Genomic DNA, 23549 nt, shown 5'->3' with positions numbered 1-23549 from the left:
CCGCCCTTTGAGCCGCTCGATGGTTCAAACCCCCGCCTGGATGAAATCTCGTAACGCCGGTGTCAAGATTTGCATAATTCGCGGTGATAATTAAGCGATCTGCATATTACCGCGCCACGTCAGCCTCTCTTTTAAGGGCAAATAGTCCACGGGTCCTAAACTTCTCCTCCTCCTCCGGTATTCCCGCTATTGGATTAAAGCGTTGTAACGAGCAATACGTATATTCGTTCGCGTCTCTCCTCCCCTCCCCTCTTTTCGTCGCACACGTGTCGCCCGAATTTCTGCCTTTCTGTCGGGGAAATACGTCGGCGTCAACGTCTTTTTTTTTCCTTTTTCTTTTTTTTTTTTTTTGTAACCGACGAAACAATTGCCGGATACGTAGGAAAATAGAGGGTGTATATGGACTTTCCGCGTCTCTCCTACACCGATGGATTCGTTTCTTTTGTGCTCTCGTGGCGACACGCGTGAACTTTGAACGAAGCTTTTTTTTTTTTTTTTTTTTTTTTTTCCTTTTCGCGACCTTTTCGGCAACCGAACTGTTTGCAGTCGATGATCGACAGAGAGTTACGAAGAATTCGTTTGTGAAACGAAAATATATCGAGCTCGATCGATTAATGTCTCTTTTTTTATTTTATATAAATATATATATACGTAATTATAAGTTGTGTCTTTGCCACGGGTTCGAGTTGCATCAAGTTTGATGGATCGTACTTTGATTAATATTGTTTTTTTTAATAAAACTTTGAACGTTGAAAGTTTTATTGAGAATTTAGCCGTTTCATCTGCAACTACGTAATAGGATAACTTTTTTATTGTAGCGAGCCTCGTCTTCTTGAAGAAAAAAAAAAAAATTACCTTGGAAAATCAATCAAGCGTTACCTTTCGTTGCCAAAAAGATCATCAACGAACAACGATAAATTCGATCGTATTTGAATCGAAAAAAAAAAAAAAAAAAATATAGAATCTCAACGTCTACAAGATATATATATATATATATATATTTTACTCGTTACTCCGTTCGTATTTTACAATTTTACCTTTCGACGAGGAGGAGGAAATCCACGGGACAAACGCCAATAATTCTACGATCCAACGCGCTATTATTCCCCATCGATCACCGACAGTCAACGTTTTCGTCATTAATCACCGATCCACCGAGCCCCATCCCACCAGCACAACCTGGGGTCGTAATCCTAATAAACTGGCGAGCCAACAAACTTCGATACGTCGATGAACCACCTTCGGCGAACAACCGAAGGACGATAATAATGACGATGCCTGGGGGAGGGAGAGAGGAATGTTGTATGGTCAAGTTCGGCAAGCGGCTTTGCGAACTTTCGCCAATCAGCAGGTGGAATCCCGGCCGAAACTCACTGACAATTCAATTACAACTAGGAATTCCCCGCCCTGGATGGTGGAGCCCTAAGCTGGGAAAGTTTGGCGGTTTGGGGGAGGAGGTGACCCACACTTCTCCAAGTGTTATGCAGATTTCTGTTTGGCCAGTCATTAGATCGCAGCCAACGGAAGGGAGGGGGGGGGGTGTTTGCAGCCACGACGAACGGTCATTACGTAGATAGACCGGCCAGCCAGCCCACGTCCTCCTCCTCGTTTCCAACTTCTCCTTCACAAACAAAAAAAAACTTCGATTTTTCGCCAATGATAAATAATTTCAAAACCGCGATTCGCGCGAAGACAGCCCTAAAAACAGCATTGTGCACACTTACCGGCATAGTTTGGCTACCGTGTAAGGTATTGATCGCCGCTAGCGCTTCTTGATGCGATGAAAGTTTTACGAATGCACAGCCTGGAAAAAGAAAAAGAGAGGGGAAAGTTTCGTTAATGGTCGTTTAATTCGTAAATTTTGTTTTTCGGAGTGGCAAGGCACGAGGGATTATTAACATTTCCATCGGAAATATGTTGCATTATCAATTTTAAGCCGTATCGCGTTTCCTTGATATCGCGAAACTTGACGAAATATCGTTCTTTTATTTTTTTCCACCCCCTCCCCCCTGTTCGTTCGTCGAGAAAAACTGTTTCACCCCCTGAAGTTTTCGATCGATCGTCCGGAGGATGAAACGGAAAAAAAAAAAAAAAAAAAAGGAAACGAAAAATCTCGTTTCATCTCGGAAGGAGATCCTCCCCTCCCCGTTTCCGCCATTGTCGCAAAGTCGAGACCATCTCTAACGATGATGGAACGATTAATCGGCCCCTTGCTCCCTCCCCAGCTACGCGTGCTTATCGTTATAGTTAGATGGAGACGCGAAGACAAAGAACCGGAGGGTGCTTTGAAAAATTGACGCGCCAGCGGAGCGCAACGTGCACTTAATAAAAGATGTTTACCACGAGGAACGGAGGAGCGGTGTCCGTTATCCGGGACACCGGCTCCTTTCGTTTCGACCAATAACGGTTGCGTATCGCAAACGATCCTGAAAAATTGCCACGATCCAGGAATTCGTTCGCGGAATAAATAAATGGATGGAGGAGGGAACGCTCGCGACCGGCCAATGATAATTTTAAACGAATTCTCGAAGGAGAAAGGGAAGAAATGGGTGCGCGCTACGCTTTCGATTCGATCCGCGTCGCGTCGATTTTAACCAGGAAACTTTGGCAAGTTCGTTCGTTTGTTCTTCTCGTTCTTTATCGCGAAAGGATCAAATATTATTACGTTTCGAAAATGTATCGAACTTTAATAACTCTCGATTCGCAACTCTCCAGCAACATCGTATCTTTTTCCCCCTTTTTTTCGTACGAGAAGAAAGACGAACCGTTGCACAACTATTCTCTTCGAACTAATACCCTTCGATCGCTCGAAGAATTATTACCAACAACACCCGTTATAATTATTTCAAATTTAATTAAAACACGCCAAAGTTTCCCGTTCATCGCGAAACCACTCCGCGGAGTATCGGCTCGTATTTCCCCGTTGAAAAAAGGAAAAAGAGGGATGAGGGGAGGGGAGAAGAGAGAGAGAGAGAGAGAGAAAAATATTACCCGGGGAAGATAAACTAGGAACATCGTTTTGATGAATTAATAAAATCGTTTGCACAGCTGAGGATACCTTGGGGCATCGAGTTTCAGTTTTATCGGATATAAAATCCTCCGCTATTTAACCGTGTATACATATATACAATATATATATATATATTGTGTGTGTGTGTGTGTGTGTGTGTGTGTATATATAGCGTTCCAGAGGAGGAGGAGAGTGAGCGACAAGAATGGAGGGAGGAGGAATGTCCGAAATCGGAGATAAAAGCGATCCGAGGGGTGGGTGGATAAGATTTTCTCGCGATTCAATCCCTGTCGTCGCAAGAATTTGTCCGAGCTTGTTCCGGCCCATACCGCTATTCCTTCTTGTGCAAGCGAAATCTCCGACTCTCGAGGACGATCTTCAGATTTTTCTTCCCCCCCTCGTTTCTTCGGAGAAGCTAGACGAAAATAAAAGAGTCGAATTTCTCGAAAGTTCGACCCTCCCGTATTTGTATTCTCGCGTTTTTTTTTTTTTTTTTTTTTGGAAAAGTTGGATTCCTTCACTCGAAATAAGTTTTCGAAGGGAGTTGACAAAGTTACGTTTATTATTTCTCTCTCGAAAAAAGTTGTTCTTAATTCGTTCTTGATTGAATTTTGATTTTTCCCCAAAACGAAACGTTTCTCGCTTCCACGAAAAAATAGTATTTAAATAGTATTTTCATTACTCGAATAGGAATCCCGTTTTACTTGCCATATTTCCAATCTATCTCCAAACAAGAGCCGCTGGCTTAATTAACCCTTGAAACGTGGCTCTTGCAAAATAATTTACAACGTTTAAATCGAATTCTTTTTCTTTCGATTCACTTTGTAAATTTGTTACATTTTGCACAATTAAGGAGGAGCTGTTGTAAAAGAAAGAAAAATTAAGAAAAACTAAGATAGCTCGCCCCTTTAAATAATAATTTCCACCGATCCCTTCGTGCGCGTGTGTCTCCTTCCCTCTCGAAAACTATGTTTGGCCCCCCTCGAATAACGGCGAACAACAAACACTGGACAAACCGCTCCGGCCCTCCACCGACGACGACGAGATGTAGACCAGTTTCGTGGATCTCTCCCATTTCTGTCTCGAGCCGACCCCTTCGCGACCCATCCGCCTCCTCCTCCACTGTTCTCTCCTCTCCCACACCCGCCCTCGAACCACGAACCAATCGATAACGCCTGCGAGACTTTCCACTCATATATTTGATTGCTCGGCAAACATGTCTAAGTTTATTCTGCGGACCTCCCCCCTCCCCTCCTCCCCTCCCCTCCCTCCCATCCATCCATCCATCCATCCATCCATCCACCTACAATCCCCCTCCACGTCCAAGCGCTAACGCGCGCTGCTTGCGCCGGTTTTATAGTCCGGCGAGCCCCAGACTTTCGATACCCTCCTCCTCGTTGGAAACTCTCCAAAGGAGAAGGAAGGAGGATGATTATGATGCGAGGCGAACTTTTCTTTTTTCTAATCTTTTTATGCTCGAGGTATTATTCGATCGGTATTTGATTATATGAGTCGTGGATGGAGGAGAAGAAGAAGGGGGTAATCGAAAAACGGACGTTTTAATCCAACCCCTTCCTTCCTCCGGATAATCTTCGGCCGCGATTTCGTCTCAGTTTTTGATCCAAGGACGAATGCTCGATCGTGAAAGTTTCGATCGAGCGAAACTGTACTCTCGATTTTTGAAACAAGTAACACTCGTAAGCAATCTCTCTCGTTTCGGTTTTTCGTTAATCCCGTCGAAAGGGGCAGCGCGAAATTATTGATCAATCTCGTTACACGTGGAAAAGAACTTATGGAAGAGAACTTATATATCGAGCGAGAGTTACACAATTGAATTTATCCATTCGTGGAGGGTCTAATTGTTTTTGAAGAGAGAAGTCACGGTGGAGGAAAGATTATCGGTGGCGCGGTTTATTCCGAAAACTTTTCGGTTCGACGCGATAAATTAACGTTGCCCTTTTATTTGCTCTGCCATCGAAGCAGCCGTTCACGACGTGAAAATAATACGATGGGGAAGTGTGTTTTCGTTTTTATGCAAACTCGGAATGAAAAATAACTCGAAACTAACTGTGAACCCCGTGTCATCTGCGTTCGAATTGCGAGCAAACAACGAAATTCAATGCAAATCGACGATGCGGGGTATGTATTTGCCCCCAACTGCAACAGTTGGAATCGTGGATGGAATCAACATTGGCCGCGCTCGCTTATGATCGCATTTTCTTTCAACCGACAACGATTATTACGCGCGATCCTTTCGCTAGAAATTTTAATTTTAATCTAGAGGAAATTCAACACGATCATCATCGGTCGTGTTAATATCAATAACAGCAGTTTTTATAGGATATTATGCTCTTCCTTGAGGCGCAACTGTAATTACAAATCTGTTATCAGCTGTTCGTTATATACAATAGGAGGATTACGAATTTGAGGAGGATTTTCAACCGATGACGCAACCTCAAATCGATTTTTTTCTCTTCGTTTTATTTTACCTTTGGCCAAGATCCACAAACGATCGAAATCTCTAAAATATCACGATGATTAATTTAACCCTTTGCAACACAACTCCACGCGATTTCTCGCGCTCGTTCGACGACGCACAAATTAACTTTTATATTTTAATATCTTATCTATCTTTATATCTAGAGAGAAAAGAAAATTTGTCGAATATTGAAATCTAAGTAATTATCTTAAATTTTTCATTTTCTCTTACTAATTTCTCAATGAATAGAAGTAATTGTTCACAAAATATATTTCGAATAGATCGAAAATGTAGTTCGATCCATTCGTCTAATTTCAGATAAAAAGATCTAACCATTCGATAATATGTTATACAAGTAAACAGTTTAGGAATCTATTCGTGAAGCGATATTTTAAAGAAATCAAACGTAAATAATTGCCGTATCAATTCAAGCGGTGCCTGAGAGTCGCGAAGGGTTAAAATTAGAGAAATTAAAATCAATGATCGATTCTCTTGGATTGGACGGGGGATAAATATCCCTTTGAGGAAACGGATCGTCCCTGTCACAGGCGAGCTTCCTATTGTCATTTCGTATCTAACGTCGAATCGCACGTTTTACGCGTTTTTCAAACGCGTTTCGATGCCACAAGTATACAAACGAAATTTCACGATTATCAGGGCAAGAAATAAAAACGAAATTTTTTCCCCAAAAATGGAACCGATTCGCATCAAAGAGACGCCTCGTTTTACACGTTTTCGATGCCACAAGCATCAACAAATGAAATTTCAGGATTATCCGTCAGGGGGCAAGAAATAAAAGCGAAATTTTTCCCTTAAAAATGGAACCGATTCGATGGAAAAATGGGGCCGTATAATTGAGATATCAAATTTTCCTTGCTTCTCCAATTGCCACACCCCTCTAATCCGTCAGGGGGCAAGAAATAAAAGCTCAGTCCCCCAAAAAATGGAGGCGATTCGCAGATTCAAAGATGGAGACACGCGGGCAAGGGTGATGAAACCGGTAAAAGAGCAAAACGGTACGTGTAAATCGTGGGAACATGTGCTCGATAACTACCGTTTGAGTTGGCGGCATGACATGCAGCTTGTGTGTCGACACCGGACCAAACGAATCAATTTCATTGATGAAGCTACTAAATCCGGCCCGGGTTGAACGCGAGCACTCGTAATTGGTACAACGCTCGGTTTTACAAAGTACATAGACAGAGAGAGGGGGGGACTGCCTCGAAGCCAGAAACGAACTAAAAAAAAGGGGGGGGAAAAAAAAAAAGCGTAAGTGTATATATATATATATATTCGAGATAGGAGAGAAATGGAGAGACAAAGAGGAGAACAAGCGGCGCGGGACAAGCGAAAGCGGAGGCAGGATAAGGGGGGCGGGATTAAAAACGCTGACAAAGTTACTAAACACTCGTGTGTGCTCAGCCCTTTTTATATTCGCGAGATGAAACCTCGGATGGGAGGGGGAGAAATGGGAAAGGAGAAAGGACGAGGGGGTCGAGAGAGAGGGAGGATGCACAAATGCAAATGCGCGAACGTCGAAAGGAAAGGAGATCCGCGGAAAGTGTGTGTGTGTGTGTATGGCGGCAAACTAGGAATTCGGTAGAAGAGATTTGCGGGTTCGCGTTCACGGGGTAGGCGAAACAAGACATGCAAATCCGACGAGAGGAAAATAAAAGAAAAATAGAGAGGGGAACGAGTGACCCTCTGCGGAAGGGCGGACGATGGACGAAGATGGACGAGGTTCGAGAAGTCGTCTCTTCAATTTTTTTATGCGAGTAAAAACCTCCTTTGTGCGCCGTTCTCGTGAAGCGTAACACTTTCTGGCATAAAGAGCACTTTGAAAAAAGGAGGTTGAAATATTGTTTGCTCGCCGCGAAAGCACGCTGTTCTATCGTGAAAAAGTATTCTTCCGAAATGAGCTACTCGTGCAAACGGACGAATTCGAAATAAAATACTCCTCCCCTCGCTTTGATTAAAAAATAAATACGCGACGAAGTATGATTCTATTCTAATATTTTCGACGATGTTTGCACGATTGATACAGTTTCGCGCGAAACGAGAGCGAGTAAAAGGCGTGTTGTGCGAGGAGACACGAAATGCCATTATAATGCGGACACGAGTGAATCCCTGTGGGGGATGCGGAAAAGAAGGAGAGCGGAAGAAGACAAAGAGGCGGACACGTACGGGAACGAAAGGGACGTGACAACGGGCGGAAAACGGCGTTGCCACGCTCTTATTACGAGAAGATAAATTTTCCCTACCGGAACGTCTCTTTTTCCAACTATTTCGAAAAATAACCAGCGACGTCTCTCTCTCTCTCTCTCTCTCTCTCTCTCTCGGCTAAATCACATTCTTCTCCCCCCAAGATTTTCGGGGGGAATATTTTCGTAAACGTAAGCGAGGAATATCTGGTTAAATAACTGGTGGAATAATTGCAAGTGCACGCGGTTTGCTTCGTGGAAAAATGTGGCGAAAGTTTGTGACGAAGGTGATCGACCACGATTTGAATATCGTGGAAAATGTGTCGGAGATAAGAAAGTACGGGCATCCCTTTACGGTCGTTTTGCAATTGGCGGCCTATGCCCGTTGGGAGTGGCCCTTCCACCAGATTCATCTAGATTACAGCGCAAAACTACTCTCCCCGCTTGCCGTATTTACCCGGCATTAAATTACACAGACGGTCGCGCGCGCGTCGACGAGGGGTCGAGCGTCGTTCGGCGCTTTACCGGTTTACTTTCATCACATCCAATATTGATCACGTCCAACGTGCACGCTTTATTTATGCAGCGTATTGTTGTAGCGGCAACACTACGGAAATCGTGTCCCGCCTCGATCAACGGCGTCACATTTACTTTGGATCTCGTCGAACGCCCTTCCCTCTCGTTATCTATCACTCCTCCGCTCTAATCTTGGATCGTGGAACAAAGTCGTGGAAAATTTCGATCGAGTTTGAACTTGGATCGATGGTGCGATTCGAGTGACGATGAATTACTACGCGTGTAAATGAAATCGTGGCGCCAGTCAAATCCGATACCGATTTTATTCGAAAACACGTCACCGTGTATTCCCGACTTATTTTTCATTATGCAAATTTACTCTCTATTGGATTGCGCCAACAACAATTGGAAACGTATACTCGCGCCGCTATTATTATTCCCTTGCATGCGCGGGCTTAAAACCCGTGGAAAACGGTATTCCGGACAATGTATATTCATAATATACGGGCTCGTGTATCGATTCGTGTTAAACAGTCGTGTTAAACCAAGTTCACGAAGGACGTAAGTAAAGACGAGTATTATTTAAGAATCGAAGAACATCGAAGAAAGAACGATCCGAATTTGTGACTCGACTTCTCACGCTTTTCGATTATTCAATTTTTGCGTTCGCGTAAAATATGCAAATGACGAGGGAGGGCGAATTGAAATCGAAATATTCATCGCGCGTATAATATCGATTTGGCCGGATTCTAAGAATTCGAATTCGTTCCCCTGGAAAAGGTACGCCGCTCACAGCTTCGACTGCGGAAATCGGGAACCGCTTTGATCCGAGTGTTGTCGCGTTTACCGTGAATTTCGTCGAGGCTTTTCGTCGCACCTGCGCTCAACCCTTCCTCCTTTTCGCTCCAACTGCAACAGATGTTGCCGTTGGAATTTTTTAAAGGCGCGTAAAGGGAATACGAACAAACGCGTTTGCCCGTTGTTTAAAAATCCTTGCAAATATTTACTCCAAGATTTTTCTCACGCGCGTCGTACAATTAATTGCCTTTCTTAAATCGTTTAATAATCATCGACACGCATTTATTTTTCTCCAGATGAAGAAGAAAAGGTTTTAGAGAATTTCGATCCCTCTCCAAATGTATATACACACACACATACACACACACACACACACACATATATATATATATACTTCACGTCCGCTGGAAACTTGGTACTCTGCGGTCTTCAGGGACCCAGGGGCTTCCATTAGGTTTCCGGTGAACGCACAATTTTCGAAATATCGCGAGTTCGTTACGACATGTTGCGCAATTCGCCCTCGTGTAATTCCGGTAATACCGGTAATCATCCTGTCACCGGGTTAAGCTCTGATAAGCTTTCGATGCCTTTTCGTCCAGATCGAAAATGGCGGTTGTTCGAACGGTGGGAAAAGGTTGTCCACTTTCCCATGGGGAATCTGTCCGTTTTTCTTGTTCGAGGGCTCTATATATATATATATATATATACACACCACAATCCACCCTTGTCGATTTTCCCCTACCTCCTCTTCGATTCTCTCGTTCTCATTTTCGAATACATCTCCAATTAAAGTTTTCTCTTCACATATATAAGAATACAGGTCTGAAAGATCAATTAATAAGGGACTAAACCTCCGTTTGCCTTTGGAAAGGAGGCAGGTCTCGATTCTAATTTGACCCAAGCTCAAAGTGAAAATTTCCCCGTCGCTTCTGCACGATCGCGCTGATTTTCCGTGCGAGCGAAGTGGGATCCGCGCGAGCAAATGGCCGTGCAGGGATGACCAAAGAGAGAACAATAAGTTGCTCCTCCAAAGAAGAGAGCAGAAAGACGAGAGGGAGAGAGAGAGAGAGGCACATTGTCCTTTGGAGGTCATAAAGGAAGTCGCGGCTAAAGGCACCGGGGGGAGAGTCGTCGAAGAAAAGGGGGCGTTTGGAGGAGCAAAAAGAGTGGGAAGGAGGAGCGGGGCAAAGGAGAATCTCCGAGCTAATTAAATAACTAGCAAAGTCACCTAGCAACTTGGCACCTCTCCGGTCCATCCCCTTTTCTCGCGGTCTTTCTTACCGCTGCCTCCTTTCCTCTCCTTCTCACTGTTGCCGTCTTGGCGTGGAGGGCGCGAATGCACCCCTCTCTCGTCGACGTCCACGACCGTCACCTCGTTATTTAATTAAACTTCGCGGCCGAGGCTTGATACCGAAGCACGTAGACCTCTCCTCGTCACCTTCCACCATTTCCCTCCCTCCTCCCGTTTCTTATTTCTCTCCCCTTCCTTTCGCGCGAAATCATTTGCGGAACGCTCTCTTTGGGGGGGAGGGAGGGTGTAACGCTGTAATTGTTCGAGCGACGAACAGTTGCCAACTGCCGGCCACTTTGCGTCCTCCCCTCGACTTTTCTCGCGCGCGATCACATAAGTTTGTGGAGTGAAATGTTTGCGTTCGGATTAGCGGAATAAGTTGGTGGGCGATATTCATGAGCGGCGTTAAAAACCGTCTCTGTCGTGACTTTTAAAAAGAGGAGAGACAGATACGATTTGATCGTGAAATGGATGTACGAGGGAAATAAATTGGAAGCGAGGCTTTTTCGAATTTTAATAGATATTTTATTATTTTATATCATCGCATTATAGGTTTCTTTTTTTTTTTTTTTTTTTTTTTTTTGTTCTGTGTAGAGTGATCTAGGACAAATTTAATTTTCAGGAATGGGGATTTTTTAAATATTTTATCGAGGACGAAAATATCGAGGGGGAAAAAAAAAAAGAAATTAAAAAATATCGCGTGAATTGGAAACACAAAAGTGGAATCACGCGTGTCGTAATTTTACATTTAAATTTAAAAAGAGCTTTGGGACTCGTTTGATCGTTATCCGATTAAATTTATAGCCTTTAAATATTATTACTTTTTATTGTTGTATGGATTAGAGTTCCCCTCTAAAAATAAGGTAAAATATTTCAATCGTTTGAACGCGAAGAGCGCAAAATCTAATTTAATACGATTAATATTTTTGTATCGCGTATTACGAACTTGTGCCCGGATCGAAATATCTCTCCTATTTTCCACCTTGGGTCTAAAACTTTGTAATACAACTTGGATAAAAACGAGGGAACAATTTACCGAACAATTAATTTTCCTCGGGATAATTAATGAGTAGTATCGCAACAAAAAAAAAAAAAAAAAAAAAACGAAAGAAGAAAAGTTTGAACGCGATCTGGTATTTCTTTGGTCGACCGTTCCCCTTCGACTTTCACTAATTTCGGCGGAAGCTTAACACGGGGCTGTAACTGGTCGAGACGTCATGAAGGGGTCCCAGGAGAAGTCTCACCGTGAACCGTTAATTTACTGCCGCAAAAGTAAACCGCGTAAGGGGAACTTGGTTTCTTTCCTCTCTCACCCCTTATTCCAATCTGTTTTCCATCATATTTCTTCGATACACGAATCCTTGACGCGAAGAATTCCTCTCGCGGTGGATGGAAAAAATATTCCCTAGAAATTTCTCGTTCTCGTTTGAAATTATAACGAATTTCGACTTTTTATTAAAAAAAAAAAAAAAGAAATAACTTATCGACATATACATTTCATAGATTCGACTGGTTAACTTCATTAACATTGATAAAACATAAATTAAAACTTGCAATTTTTGTTTCGATGACAAAGACAAGATAATCAAGATAAACGTGGATCTTTTTGAAAAGTTTTCGTCCGTTTAACGGTAACTGGGAACGAAGAAATAGAAGCGAGGGACCCATTGAAGGATTATGATCGGCTATTGTGGCAAGTTCTCCGGTTTGATGTAAATTTGTTTAGAGTAGCCCGAGGGCTATCGCGATGCGCTATCCTGACCGGAGTTTAATTTTGAGAAACGCAAACATCCCGTAATTAAGCAGAGCCGGAGAACAGGACCGAAGGGTACGCCCGTGGAGAGAGAGACCCGGTGAAAAACCACTCATAATTGCCAACCGAATCAATATTTGAGCTCCCTTTATAGTGCTGAATGGTCAGTAAGGACTGATGGACTCTCGTTCATTGCACGTACGCACCATGAAAGCACTTTTACTCCAGCTGGAATTGAGAATTCCTCGATAGCAAGACTTTGGTGAAATATTATTTATCGATGAAACAGAGAAACGTAAAAATCTTGAGTAAATATTATCTATATGCTCTCAAGCGGTGTATTTATTTCTTTATTTCTTATTTGATTTAACATTTGGCAGAACAGGAATATAATACAAATTTTTTATCTCGAATTATCGTTTATTTTATATATACGAAAAAGGGGTAAAATATTTTAAAAGATAAGTGAGAGTTGGCAGTTTAATAAGGTTCTAATAAACTTCGAGTTTTAATCGATCGAAGTAAAAACCATGACTCACGCCGAGGGTCGACAGGATAGCTAATCTTTAATCACGTCTTCGATAGAGTTTCTTAATCCGAACGGGACGAAATCGTGGCTGAGAGAATATCGTGAACTAAAAAGAAGAAGCTTCGAGATAACGCGAGAGAACTTCGAAATCACTGTCCGTTAAACTTTTCTCTTCTATAGCCAAGAGATCAAGAGTTTATTCGGGAACCAATTAAAAATTGTATTTTGCCCTTTCGATCATACGTCATGATACACATTATTATCGTCTACTTTCATTGAAATCTTTTTTCAACGCGTCGAATCAAAACATCTCTCTAATAAAAGAGTATTTTTCTTCAAGAAAAATCTTGTCTATCTTATTCGAACCGATCGATTGAAATCGATACACTATGATTGAAAAATGTTTAAGATTTTTGAGAATAGTTATCACATTAATGTGAGTTATTTTTTTTCAAATTAACACGCGTAAAAAAGTAAGTGCAAATATACTCGCCGATGCGATATAGTGTCCACCGATATCGCTAGGTGGCTATGATCGCGATCGATACGCGTGTCGATTCGTAATACCGATTATGCCGCTAGGCGGCTTCGATTTCTCGTTATTATTATTTACGTTATCGGGTATAACTATCGAATCGAGCAAACGACTTCCATGTAATTTCTTTCCTTTTATAGTGTGATAGTGATAGTTATGTGAGTGTTTTTACATTTTGTATTCTCCGTATTCCTCCTGATAAACCTTTATAACCGTCGAAAATCAACCTGTTATTGTCCATCTTCAACAATTACGCTCCTTCTTCTACAAATGTAAGTCCTATTTTGTTTTTATCCAAAAAATACTACGAAAATTTACAAATTTGGAATTAATATTATATTAACATTAATTTTGGAAATGTCGACGAAATATAAGAATACTTTATATTTTGTATTTTTTTTCTCTCAAATACTCAAAAATAGAGGCATAATGATGATGATACTACGTATCGATGTACAAAACATATACTCGATAGATTTTTTTCTAAAAACTCAGAATATTATTAATCTTTTGATTCCCGTTCGACCATTCGTCCATAGATTCAATAAAAAAATATCAGAGTTCGTATTTATCGGTTAGAACGCGGAATAATATACGTTTCGCAACTTGTGGCAACAAGGTTTTTATTAAACCGCGAGGTCGATGGAAAAAGGAACGGTATATCGCAGTTTGTTTTTTCCAACGAGACACGAGATGCGCCGGTAGAAACAATCATACATCTTCGTCAAAGAGATCCTGTCTTATCAAAGAGTTGCGGCTGAAACAAACCGAACCGCTATACGCCAGTTTTCAACTCAAACGATATCGCCCAACTTTATCCAATCTAATCCAACTGATGCACAGCCTCTTGTTTGTCGCGTACTTCTATTGACCCTCGATCGCCAGGGGCGTCTCGACGAATCTATAAGCGATATATACATTGCTATCGACACTTGACCTGCGGCGATATGAATCGAACCTACCAAGACTAGATGTCCCTCCGCCTATATCTCCTCTATATTTCCTATTTCTTTTGCGTATCGTATCAAACGCAACGTCATCTACCCGGGATTCGCTATTTCGTAAACAACGTTTTCATCTCTTTCTTCTTCCCATCCCGTGAAAGTTATAATGGAATTTTTATAATAAATAAAAAATAATACGAGATATAAAAGATGCTTTAACAATCATATCATAATTGGGGGAGGAGTTATAACAGTTATATAGGAGGAAATAATGTATAAGACTAGATATTCGTAAAACATTATTGTCACATTATTTCCATTCCACGCTTTTGCAGAATCGAACGTGAACGAATTGTACGCGATTTGATTTGAATCGATTCGGGGAGGCGCAAACGAACAACAACAAGTTGTCGAGCTTAATCTAAAAGTGAACTCTGCAACCCATAATAGCATCCCACGCGCGGCACTCGACCGTGCAGTTTCAGGTTTGTACCTTAGGTGTGAAACCGCCGTTGTTGTTTACGCATGTTTACGAATGCAAAGTGTTTGCGAGCATTGTGTGCAAAGCCGCGTGTGCAGTGCGTGTAGCCCGGCGCATTGAATGGGACCTGGCGTGCGTGTCGCGAAAGGGTGGGTGGTAGTGGAGATAGAGAGATATATAGACAGAGAGAGGGAGAGAGGGCGCCTGCATGTGCAGAAGAGGGTGTTAGCACACTTGGCGAACTGCCATTTAGGGTTAGCTCGAAAGAGAGGAGGGTCGAACACCCTCGCATTTTACAGTCGCGCCCTCACAAACGGATGTGGAAAAGACGGTGGCTTTCTTTCCCTTCGACTCGTTCTTTCTGTAAATACGTTAAAAGAGAACCGCCCCTATCCGTCCCTCCCTCCTATTAAAAATCTATCTTTTAAAATTTGTTGAAACGTTCGTTAATCCCTCTCTTCGTCCCTTGGGTGGAAACAGCTGGGCAACGCTTTCTCCCGAGAAATATAATTGTTGAAAAGAAATTTCCTTGAAAAATGTTAATTTGATCGTTGAGTCGGATTATATAAATGATTTTAGAAGAGGAAAAAATTGAATTATTAGAAATCTCTCTTCTTTATAACAATAAAGAAACGAAATTGAAAGATGTGAAACATTTTCTTGAATAATGGGAGGGAGAAGAAGGTATCTGATACGCATTTCGGCTATGATTCACGTTTCCTCGCCACCCCATCCATGCTTACGTGGCATAGAATTCACGCTAATACGAGCTACCCCAGCCAACGTTAGTGTGTGGCGATAGTGTGTGGGCAGGCTGTTACGTTCAGAGCTCATTCACCACATTGATTTTCCTTTCGGTGGCCTTTCGTCCCCATACCGTCCTCGCCCCACACTTTCATCAACGGGGAACGTGCCATTGCCCCCGAAAAATGGCGGAATTCCTTGCGCTGGAACGAGAAATTTCTTCGAGGCCACGTCTATTCCAACGTCTGTCCTTTATCTCTTATCATAATTACGAATATATAATTCGAATTATAAATAAGTAAAAGTCTACAAAATTGAATTTATTCAAATACTTGAAAAATTTTTCGTTATACCGATCAATTCGACGAGGAGGAGGAGGCTGTGCGCGCGCGATTCGAATATAGAGAGGACACGAAGCTGTCATAAAATTCTCCATCGTTGCATCGACGGAGTGTGAATCGCGGAGGGGTGGGCTGTAAAGTTGCGGGACGAGGAACGCGTTACGGGGATGGGAAATTTTCACAAGGACGTAGACGACGGGTTCTCGTTAAAATTCGTCGTCGTCGTCGTCGTCGTCGTCGCGTTCCTGGTCGGAACGTAAAAGAAAATAAAGGAGCGGTTAGTATTAATGTCGCGATTCGTGTCCCTGTCACGTATTGGCCCATCTTCTACGTACCCTCCTCCGGATAGAGTCTTTCGTTTTTAACGCGAAATATCCCCCCGATATCGACCCGAAAGGGAACAATTTCAATAAACGATAAATCTGTTAGCGAGATCGTGTCGCGTCCCTTCGTCGATTGTTTCGAGTCTCGTGGAAAAGATGATACAAAACGATGCATAATTTGGCGGGGGAGAGGTAAGAAGAGTGTATCGGGCACCTGTCGATTTAATATCCGCGTTTGGATATCGCGGTATCCAATGTGTATATCAATGGCGAGCAGAGCACGTTCCTCGGCCGAAATCCCGATTTAATCTTTACTCAGGAGGCCCGTTTATTGCTCCGCATTTCGACGTTAATATCCTATACGATATCCACGTTTTACCAGCCGAATATCCATTAAACGGATTACCGGTTCAAGTCCAATATTTGGATAAAATCGTCGGCCCTCTCCTGGCCGGGATTAATAGACGGTGGCTGGCGCGTACGTATGAAATAAAATATTTGGATGTTTTATATTCGTTATTTCGCTCTACTCTCCGTGTTGACACGGAGAAAAATTGGAATGTTTTATTTCGCGATATTAATCGAGACACGCGGGGGCAAACATTCCATTTCCTTTGCCTCCTCTTCCATCTCTGGCATAGTTTTTTTTTTTTTTTTTTTTTTTTTTGGAAACGATTGTCACAAGGTTGCCGGTGGAAAATACCGTGTCGCGATTCCTAATTCAAACAAGTCCCCCCCGCAGGTTTGATCCTCCAATTTTTTCGAACGAAACGAAATTACGTATACAATTTTACGTAAAGAAAAAAATACACACTTTCCAAATCATATAAGAGCCATAGTTATGCGTACACGTGTTCTATCCATCCATCCTTGAGCGGTGGAACCTTGACAAACTTTACTTTAGCCTCGTTTACGTTTAAAATTCCCGATCGATTTATCGATCGTCCAACCCAAAACCCAACCAACTCGAAACTCCTCCTCGCTTTTCGAATAATAATCGAAAACAATTTCTTAACATTGGTGGTAAACATTTATCTTATCCATACGTAACTTCGTATTATAAACTGTCTCCTCCACTCGATCGTGAAACTACTTCCTTTAATCTCGCAGCAACAATCGTTACGATTTCACCCTCGAAACGATTCGAATCACTCTCTCTCTCTCTCTCTCTCTCTCTCTCTCTCTCTCTCTCTCTCTCTCTCTCTCTCTCTCTCTCTCTCTCTCTGCCATATCCTCCTCTTCGGAAATGAATTTAACGCGTAATACCGGCGATATATCTCGACTTGGCCTTAACCACAATCTTAAGGTTCCTGGAAAGAGGATATTAAAGGTCGCGAGAGGGGAGGGTGCTCGTAAAGCTGCGTAAAACGACGAAGAGGGGAGGGCGGCTGCACACGCTGAAAATCCATGATTGCACGGATAATTCTATTTAGGCGGGCGTGCGCCTTTTACGGGGGGGGGGAGGAGGAGGAGGAGGAGGAGGAAATTGTGTTTTTAATTCTGGCTGGTAAATCAGCCGGGGCTAAACAAGTATTAACATTCCTGTTACGACGCGGGGGAAAAGGGAGGAGGAGAAGAAGGAGGAGGAGGGAGGGGAAGTGATAAGCGGCAAGGGGAGGGGAGGAAGCGTGTGGTTTGGTCGGGGACAAAGCACGGGGACGAAACGAGGAGGCAATCTGCGAGCGGGGAGGGACGGCGTTCTCGTCGCGGCTGCTTGGAAAGTCGAAACGTAATACGATTAACGGACATTAAATTGAAATACCCCTTCTGGGAATTCGCGGCTTCTCGCGTCGCCGATTTGCCCCGTCATGTTTTCTCCCCACGCTTTCTCCTTTTTTCCATTTCGCTGTCTGCCTCCACTCCCCCTTTGTCCGCCCTTGTAGGACCCGCCCTGGACGCCGGAAAAATCGCATTTTCCCCGTGACATCGTCGAAAGGGCGGTGAATTTGATTTGTCTGCCCGCGCCGCTCCTAATATCGAGCGCGCTCAAGACATTTAAATGAAACAAATGGAGGGAGGGAAAAAGGAGAGGAAGATGTGTCGTTGATCGTCGCAAGCAGTAGAGTATCTCTTTCGACTATCGGCGACTACTACTTCGACACTTTGACCATTCGAGACGAGACGATGGCGACGCGTTGTTAAACTCGAGGGAGAGGGGGAGGAAGGATGGAGGGAGGAGGGAAGTCGAGGGTGGATTTAAATCGAGGGTGAATCGCAAACCTCGAGGGCAACAAGTTTCGAGGCTGATCCAAGGGTGTTGGAACGATCGCAGTTTTATAATTATTGCGACGCCGCCCTCCAGGCTTAAATAGGACGGGCTGCACAACACCCACACGTCACATCCTTCCACGTAGGAACGTTACATATACATATATATATATATATATATATCCACCATCTATGACGCATCGAATCGCACGATGACGTGGACTTTTCCTCGTCCCTTTAACGCTTAAAAAATGGAAGAATCAGTTCACAATATAATATAAAGGTGTACGTACAATCCTTGCCGCCGAACGTGACGTTACAAAGAAAGGTCTTTGGGGGGGGGGGGGGGAAGAGGAGCAGGAATCGAGACCCTAGCCACCGAGTTTCAACTGTGAATTCATTTTTTCCTCGCCCATCCTCCTCTGGCCACATACCCAGTGGGTGGGTATCCATCGTTCTCTCCTCCGGTCTCTCCGCGAAAAAAGGTTCAAGTAAAAGCTAAAATCGTTTGCAGGATTTGCCAGCGGCGGCTCTCCTGTGCCGCACGCACGCACACCCGCTTGTGCGCGCACGCTTCTACGTAGGCGTGCGTGTGCATCCACCGACTGGTTTCCCGTTTGAGCGGCAAACAGGCAGCTTTACAGAGGAAACGAAAATTCGACGGTTCGATGGGCGGTACCAACGCCGCAAATGTACTCGGTAGGCGGATTAACGTGCATTTACGAAACGCGCGCGCCCAACGCACGCGTGTGTGCGTGCCCGTGTATAAACCTCGACGACGGCTGGTCGGTCGCTCGCTTGTCGCTCTACCTGCCATCTCCCTCTCCCTTTCTCTTTATCCACGCACCGGCTCTATCCAAAACCGCTCTCTCTCTCTCTCTCTCTCTCTCTCTCTCTCTCTCTCTCTCTCTCTCTCTCTCTTCGTCGCCTCTTTCGCGGCCCAATCCAATCATCCACGTTCTACGACTTGCACGTCCTAGTAATTCCATCCGTTTGATCGCATCGACAAAGCTTTCGAGTCTCTCTCTCTTTCCAAGGCAAGTGTTGTTCTCCAAGTGTTTCGCAATTCTCGCCGCTAGGTGGCGGGCTCGTACGGGTGTAGAGGGCGGGCCGAGCGATCGAGCAAATAGCGTCTCCGCTCGGGAAACTTGGCTTTCCGGCGCAAGCCTGTGGACGAGCGGAGAGCTTCGGCGTAAGCCTGTCGGATTTCGGGAGAGATGGATATTGCATTAGGATTTCGAATTGGGGGGATTCGCGTTTAGAACGGGTGCATATGAAATTTGGCTCTCCTCCGAGTCGGTTTCGTGAGATATTATCGTATTCGTTATATTTCGACGAGTTTTTTTTTTTTTCTTTTCTGCGTTTTTCCGATGAATGTACGAACGAAGAGAAAGTTAGAACTTTGCTTCCGATCGAGACTTTTAAATTACTCTTCTTCGATTCTTCATTCTGTTACTGTTGAATGCAAGAAACAATGTCACTTTTAATCTGATATAATAACAAGAGAATAACGAAACGTTTTCATCAATGCTTGAAATTTCGGTTGAAATTAAAAACCTCTCCTCCAATTTCTCTCTCCTTTGTTCCGCTCGCAACGCACCGATGGAACATATCGAAAATGAAAACTGAGGAAACGTTGTTTCTCGTTTAACGATCGTTTAACGGGTGAAAAGCCAGCATTTTTTCCATTACACGATAAACACGTGATCGTTAAAAGGAGTCGTTGTTGCACGGTCATGAATCCGTTATAACGAGCCGTATGAAAACGAAGGGAAGTCTTGAGTGGTAAAATTTCTTCGTAAAATTCCCTGTTACGATTATGACGTATACACACACACACACACACACACATATATATATCCACGATCCCAACATCCGTCACGTTCTACAAAAGATGCAAGATGGATTATTAAATTTTCAGTAACGGATCGTGCGTTATGGGTTTTCAGTAGCTAGAGGGAGCTTCTCGAAGGGAGCAACAACGAGAGAGTTCAATGCCGGGGAAGGGCGGGAAACGAAGAAGAATGCGAAGCGTTCAATGCTCGATCAAGTCCGTAGAATCGCGCAACAGTATGGAGAATTCATAGAGCGAGATGATGAAAGGAAGAGCCTATATCTATCCAAAATTGAAAGGGAAAAAAAAGGGTGGAGAAATTTCGCAATTCTGGGGGAAAAAAACAATCTCCGTTTAAAATCCACGTCCATGGAAACAGAAACGACAATCATGAACTTTTCTTTTCTTTGTTACTGCGTCGATGCACGAGAGATCGGATTATTAAATTTCCGGCGTAACATTCGCTCGCTAAAGTCGAGGAAAATGGCGTTCCTCCCTTAACGAGATGTTAGACTCCGGTACAACCACGCGTTGCGTTCCCCTGTGTTACATTGTAAATAGTGTTATTATTATCGTTGGAACAGCCCCTCGTTACGACATACCTACCCACACCCACCCGTCTCTATATTTTCCGACGTTATCCCGATTAGATTAGATTGTTTCGAAAGTGGAAGAAGCTGGGTTAGCTGCTAAAAACTAACGATAATTGGATCCGCCTCTGAACGCGCTCCCCATTCTTTTAATTCGAAGAAATTATGCTTCTCGAAAGAGAAACAAGATAATCGTAACGAAGAAACAAGAAGAAGCTGCTCGAATAAAAACTTTTATCGTCTCGTTATTATTAATCTTCGACTAGCTCTGTCGATAACTAATTATCCGATCCGAAATTCGATGATTCGACCGAAATGTCGAAAAATTTCGGACGAGGTAAAAAGTCATAGAGGCGAAAGAAGCGACGCTTTAAAACGTTCCGATTAAGCCGGCCAGCGCCGGTTATTCGATAACGCGGAACGAAGAGAGCGGATGGATGGGGCGGGCAGCGCAGGGGCTCGTCGAATCGGGATGGGTAATGCACGACTGTAAAGGTTTATGGGCAATATAGTGTATTTACGGTTGACGGGCGAAAGCTGGCGTTTGGGGGGAGGAGGCTACCTATAACTTTTTCTCCGTCTCCCTTTTCATCCGCTGATCCCTCTTACGAGCGACACCGAGTGAAAAATCTCACGAATATTGACAAAACTCTCCCCGTGACGCGATAGGTTAGAGATATTCATCTCGAGGAAAGGAGAGGATGATCCAACGTGTCCATTCACCTCTTCCCCTCGTTATTCACCGATCTCCTCCTTTTCCACGGGCCGGTAAATCGTATTAATGTAAGAACGTTAAAGCTCTCCAAGTTGCTTGCTACAGCAGCGTCTTGGGATCCTGAGCGAACAAAAGGATCCCCGCTTTCAAAGGGAGGAGGAGGAGGAGGAGATTTATAATCTTGGGGAAACGCGAAAATTTTCTGTCTTTGGGATTTGGGAGTGATGTTGTTGAACGGAACGGATTCATTTATTCGCCAGTTGCTCGAAAGATTTGCTATGAAAGATTTCAACAAGATTTGCCAGAATTATCGCGATCGATCGGATATCCTATCTTTTGCTCGTTTCTTTTTTTTTTTTCTTTCTTTCTTTCTCTATTTTTATTTTAGATTAGAAAAAAGATGGAATTTTCCTTTTTTTTTTTTTCGAAGCTGAACTTTGACGCGATTTTTTTTCTAGCCTATATACCGAATTTTCCGGGTCGGTGATACTTATTACAGTTTTTCACGAGGTCGAATCCTGTTAATACGATCTTTTTTCGAAACTAATTTAACATCCGAGCGACTTCGTTAACACGTTGGGTCAAACGTGGATTCTGAAGATTGACGCGATATCGACAGTTTTAAATTCACTTGAACGTAACGATCGTTATCTCTGTCGTTATTTAATCTAATTTAATTCGATATGATAATTCTGAAAATTGGAAAATTATACAAAGAGAGGAGAGACGAAGAGAACGTTACTTGTATCGATGAAGAAATATAGGATGTGACAAAAAAAAAAAAAGAAAAAAGCTTGATATCATTTGGAACATCGTCGCCGAACCGATGCTTTAATAACTCTTTCAATTCCGATCATAATAGATTCGCAGGCGTCGGGAGGGGTTCCGATGACGTGGCTCGGATTTTTATCAGATTTCGCACGTTTCGCGTGACTCGAAACACGATGCTGTTTGATAATCGTTAAATGAAAGGTTTCTGATATTAAAACAAAACGTACAAACTATAAGAAATCCGCGAACGGTCACGCGAATCGCTTACGTGACATTTACGGGTTTTTCCTCTCTTAAAATGAACCGATTATACGCGACCAACGTCTTTTTCTCCAATTTTTAAGATCGATATTTCATTCGTTGAAAAATCGACGATCTTCGTCTTGCTGCGCGATACGAAACGAGGAGAGAATAATTTTCAAATTTCCCGCCTTTCCCGAATAGTCGAGATATATATGGTCGCTTAAAAAGAGGGAGGGAGGGGGGGCAGGAGGAGGAGGAGGAGGAAAAGGGAAAAAAAGGGAAACTCCATCGTTCGTTTTCATTAGCTTTTAACCGAAACTTTTATGTCACCAATCGCAACGTTCGACCGGATAGAAGAATAAATTTACGCAATAGCGTAGTGGAACCGTTATTGATTTATTACGAGCAAGTACGACACCCGACATGGGAACCAGTAAATCAAAAGCGTGATCGTAAAGCACGGCCGACAAATCTCATCGAGACTGCAAACAGTTCGAATGAGCTTGGGATTTCAAATATCTTTTCCATTTAAAAACTTGTCGTAAAACTTTAGAAATGCTAATGCTGAATTACCGGGCTGGAATTATACCGGGCAGGCGGATGTGATTAAAAACTTGCGATTAAATCAAAGACAATTTTAATTACCGGCCTCCCTCCCTCCATCCCTCTTTTTATCTTGTTTTATATGGGATTTAATTTCACGTAAATTTGATAACGTAATAAGCAGAAATTTATTTAATCAACGATGCGAGCCGGTGACAGGTTTCATTTAAGCGACGAACGAATTTATTTGTCAATGATATAATGTTTTTCCTTTTCTCTCTCTCTCTCTCTCTCTCTCTCTTTTTTAACGAACAATGCGAGAAATAAATTCCGTATCAACGAATAATTGTACACGTATTCGGAGGAGGAAAAAAAATCTCGTTGCATCCTCGTTGCATTTGTCCCGATAAACGAGAGATTAAAACGAGCGTTATCGAAAGGACGATGATGCGTCGATATTTGCCGCAATAATATTTTGAGAGAAACTTGACGAAGAGTGGACGAGTAATGAGAAATTATGTATAAAATAGGCGGATCAAAGTTTAAGTGGAAACGGACGGTCAGCGTCGAACGACGAGCTACTTCTCCCGATAATAGGACGGACGTTGTGCAGAAAAGCAGAGATATAACGCGATAAAATTCAACTCCTTGAACTCGAGCGAATGATTTCTTCCTACGAAATCTACGAATTTAATAAATG

At 43.0% G+C, this 23549-nt stretch overlaps 1 protein-coding gene across 14 annotated transcripts in view; it reads right to left on the bottom strand.

Annotated features, from left to right (window-relative positions):
- bru3 (CUGBP Elav-like family member bruno 3) overlaps positions 1–23549 on the bottom strand; it is a 199143-nt gene that overhangs the window by 26523 nt on the left and 149071 nt on the right. For all 14 annotated transcript variants that reach the window (XM_086910942.1, XM_086910969.1, XM_086910937.1 and 11 more), the window contains one exon: positions 1725–1804. In XM_086910942.1, the coding sequence (XP_086767068.1) occupies positions 1725–1804 (80 nt within the window). The remainder of the gene's footprint in view (positions 1–1724; positions 1805–23549) is intronic.

Source organism: Apis florea, unplaced genomic scaffold (genome assembly GCF_048593485.1).
Source record: "Apis florea isolate Af1SG1 unplaced genomic scaffold, ASM4859348v1 contig_1789_pilon, whole genome shotgun sequence".
NCBI lineage: Eukaryota > Metazoa > Arthropoda > Insecta > Hymenoptera > Apidae > Apis > Apis florea.
Note: the sequence above shows the minus strand (reverse complement) of the source record. Positions and strands in the feature narration are given on the sequence as shown.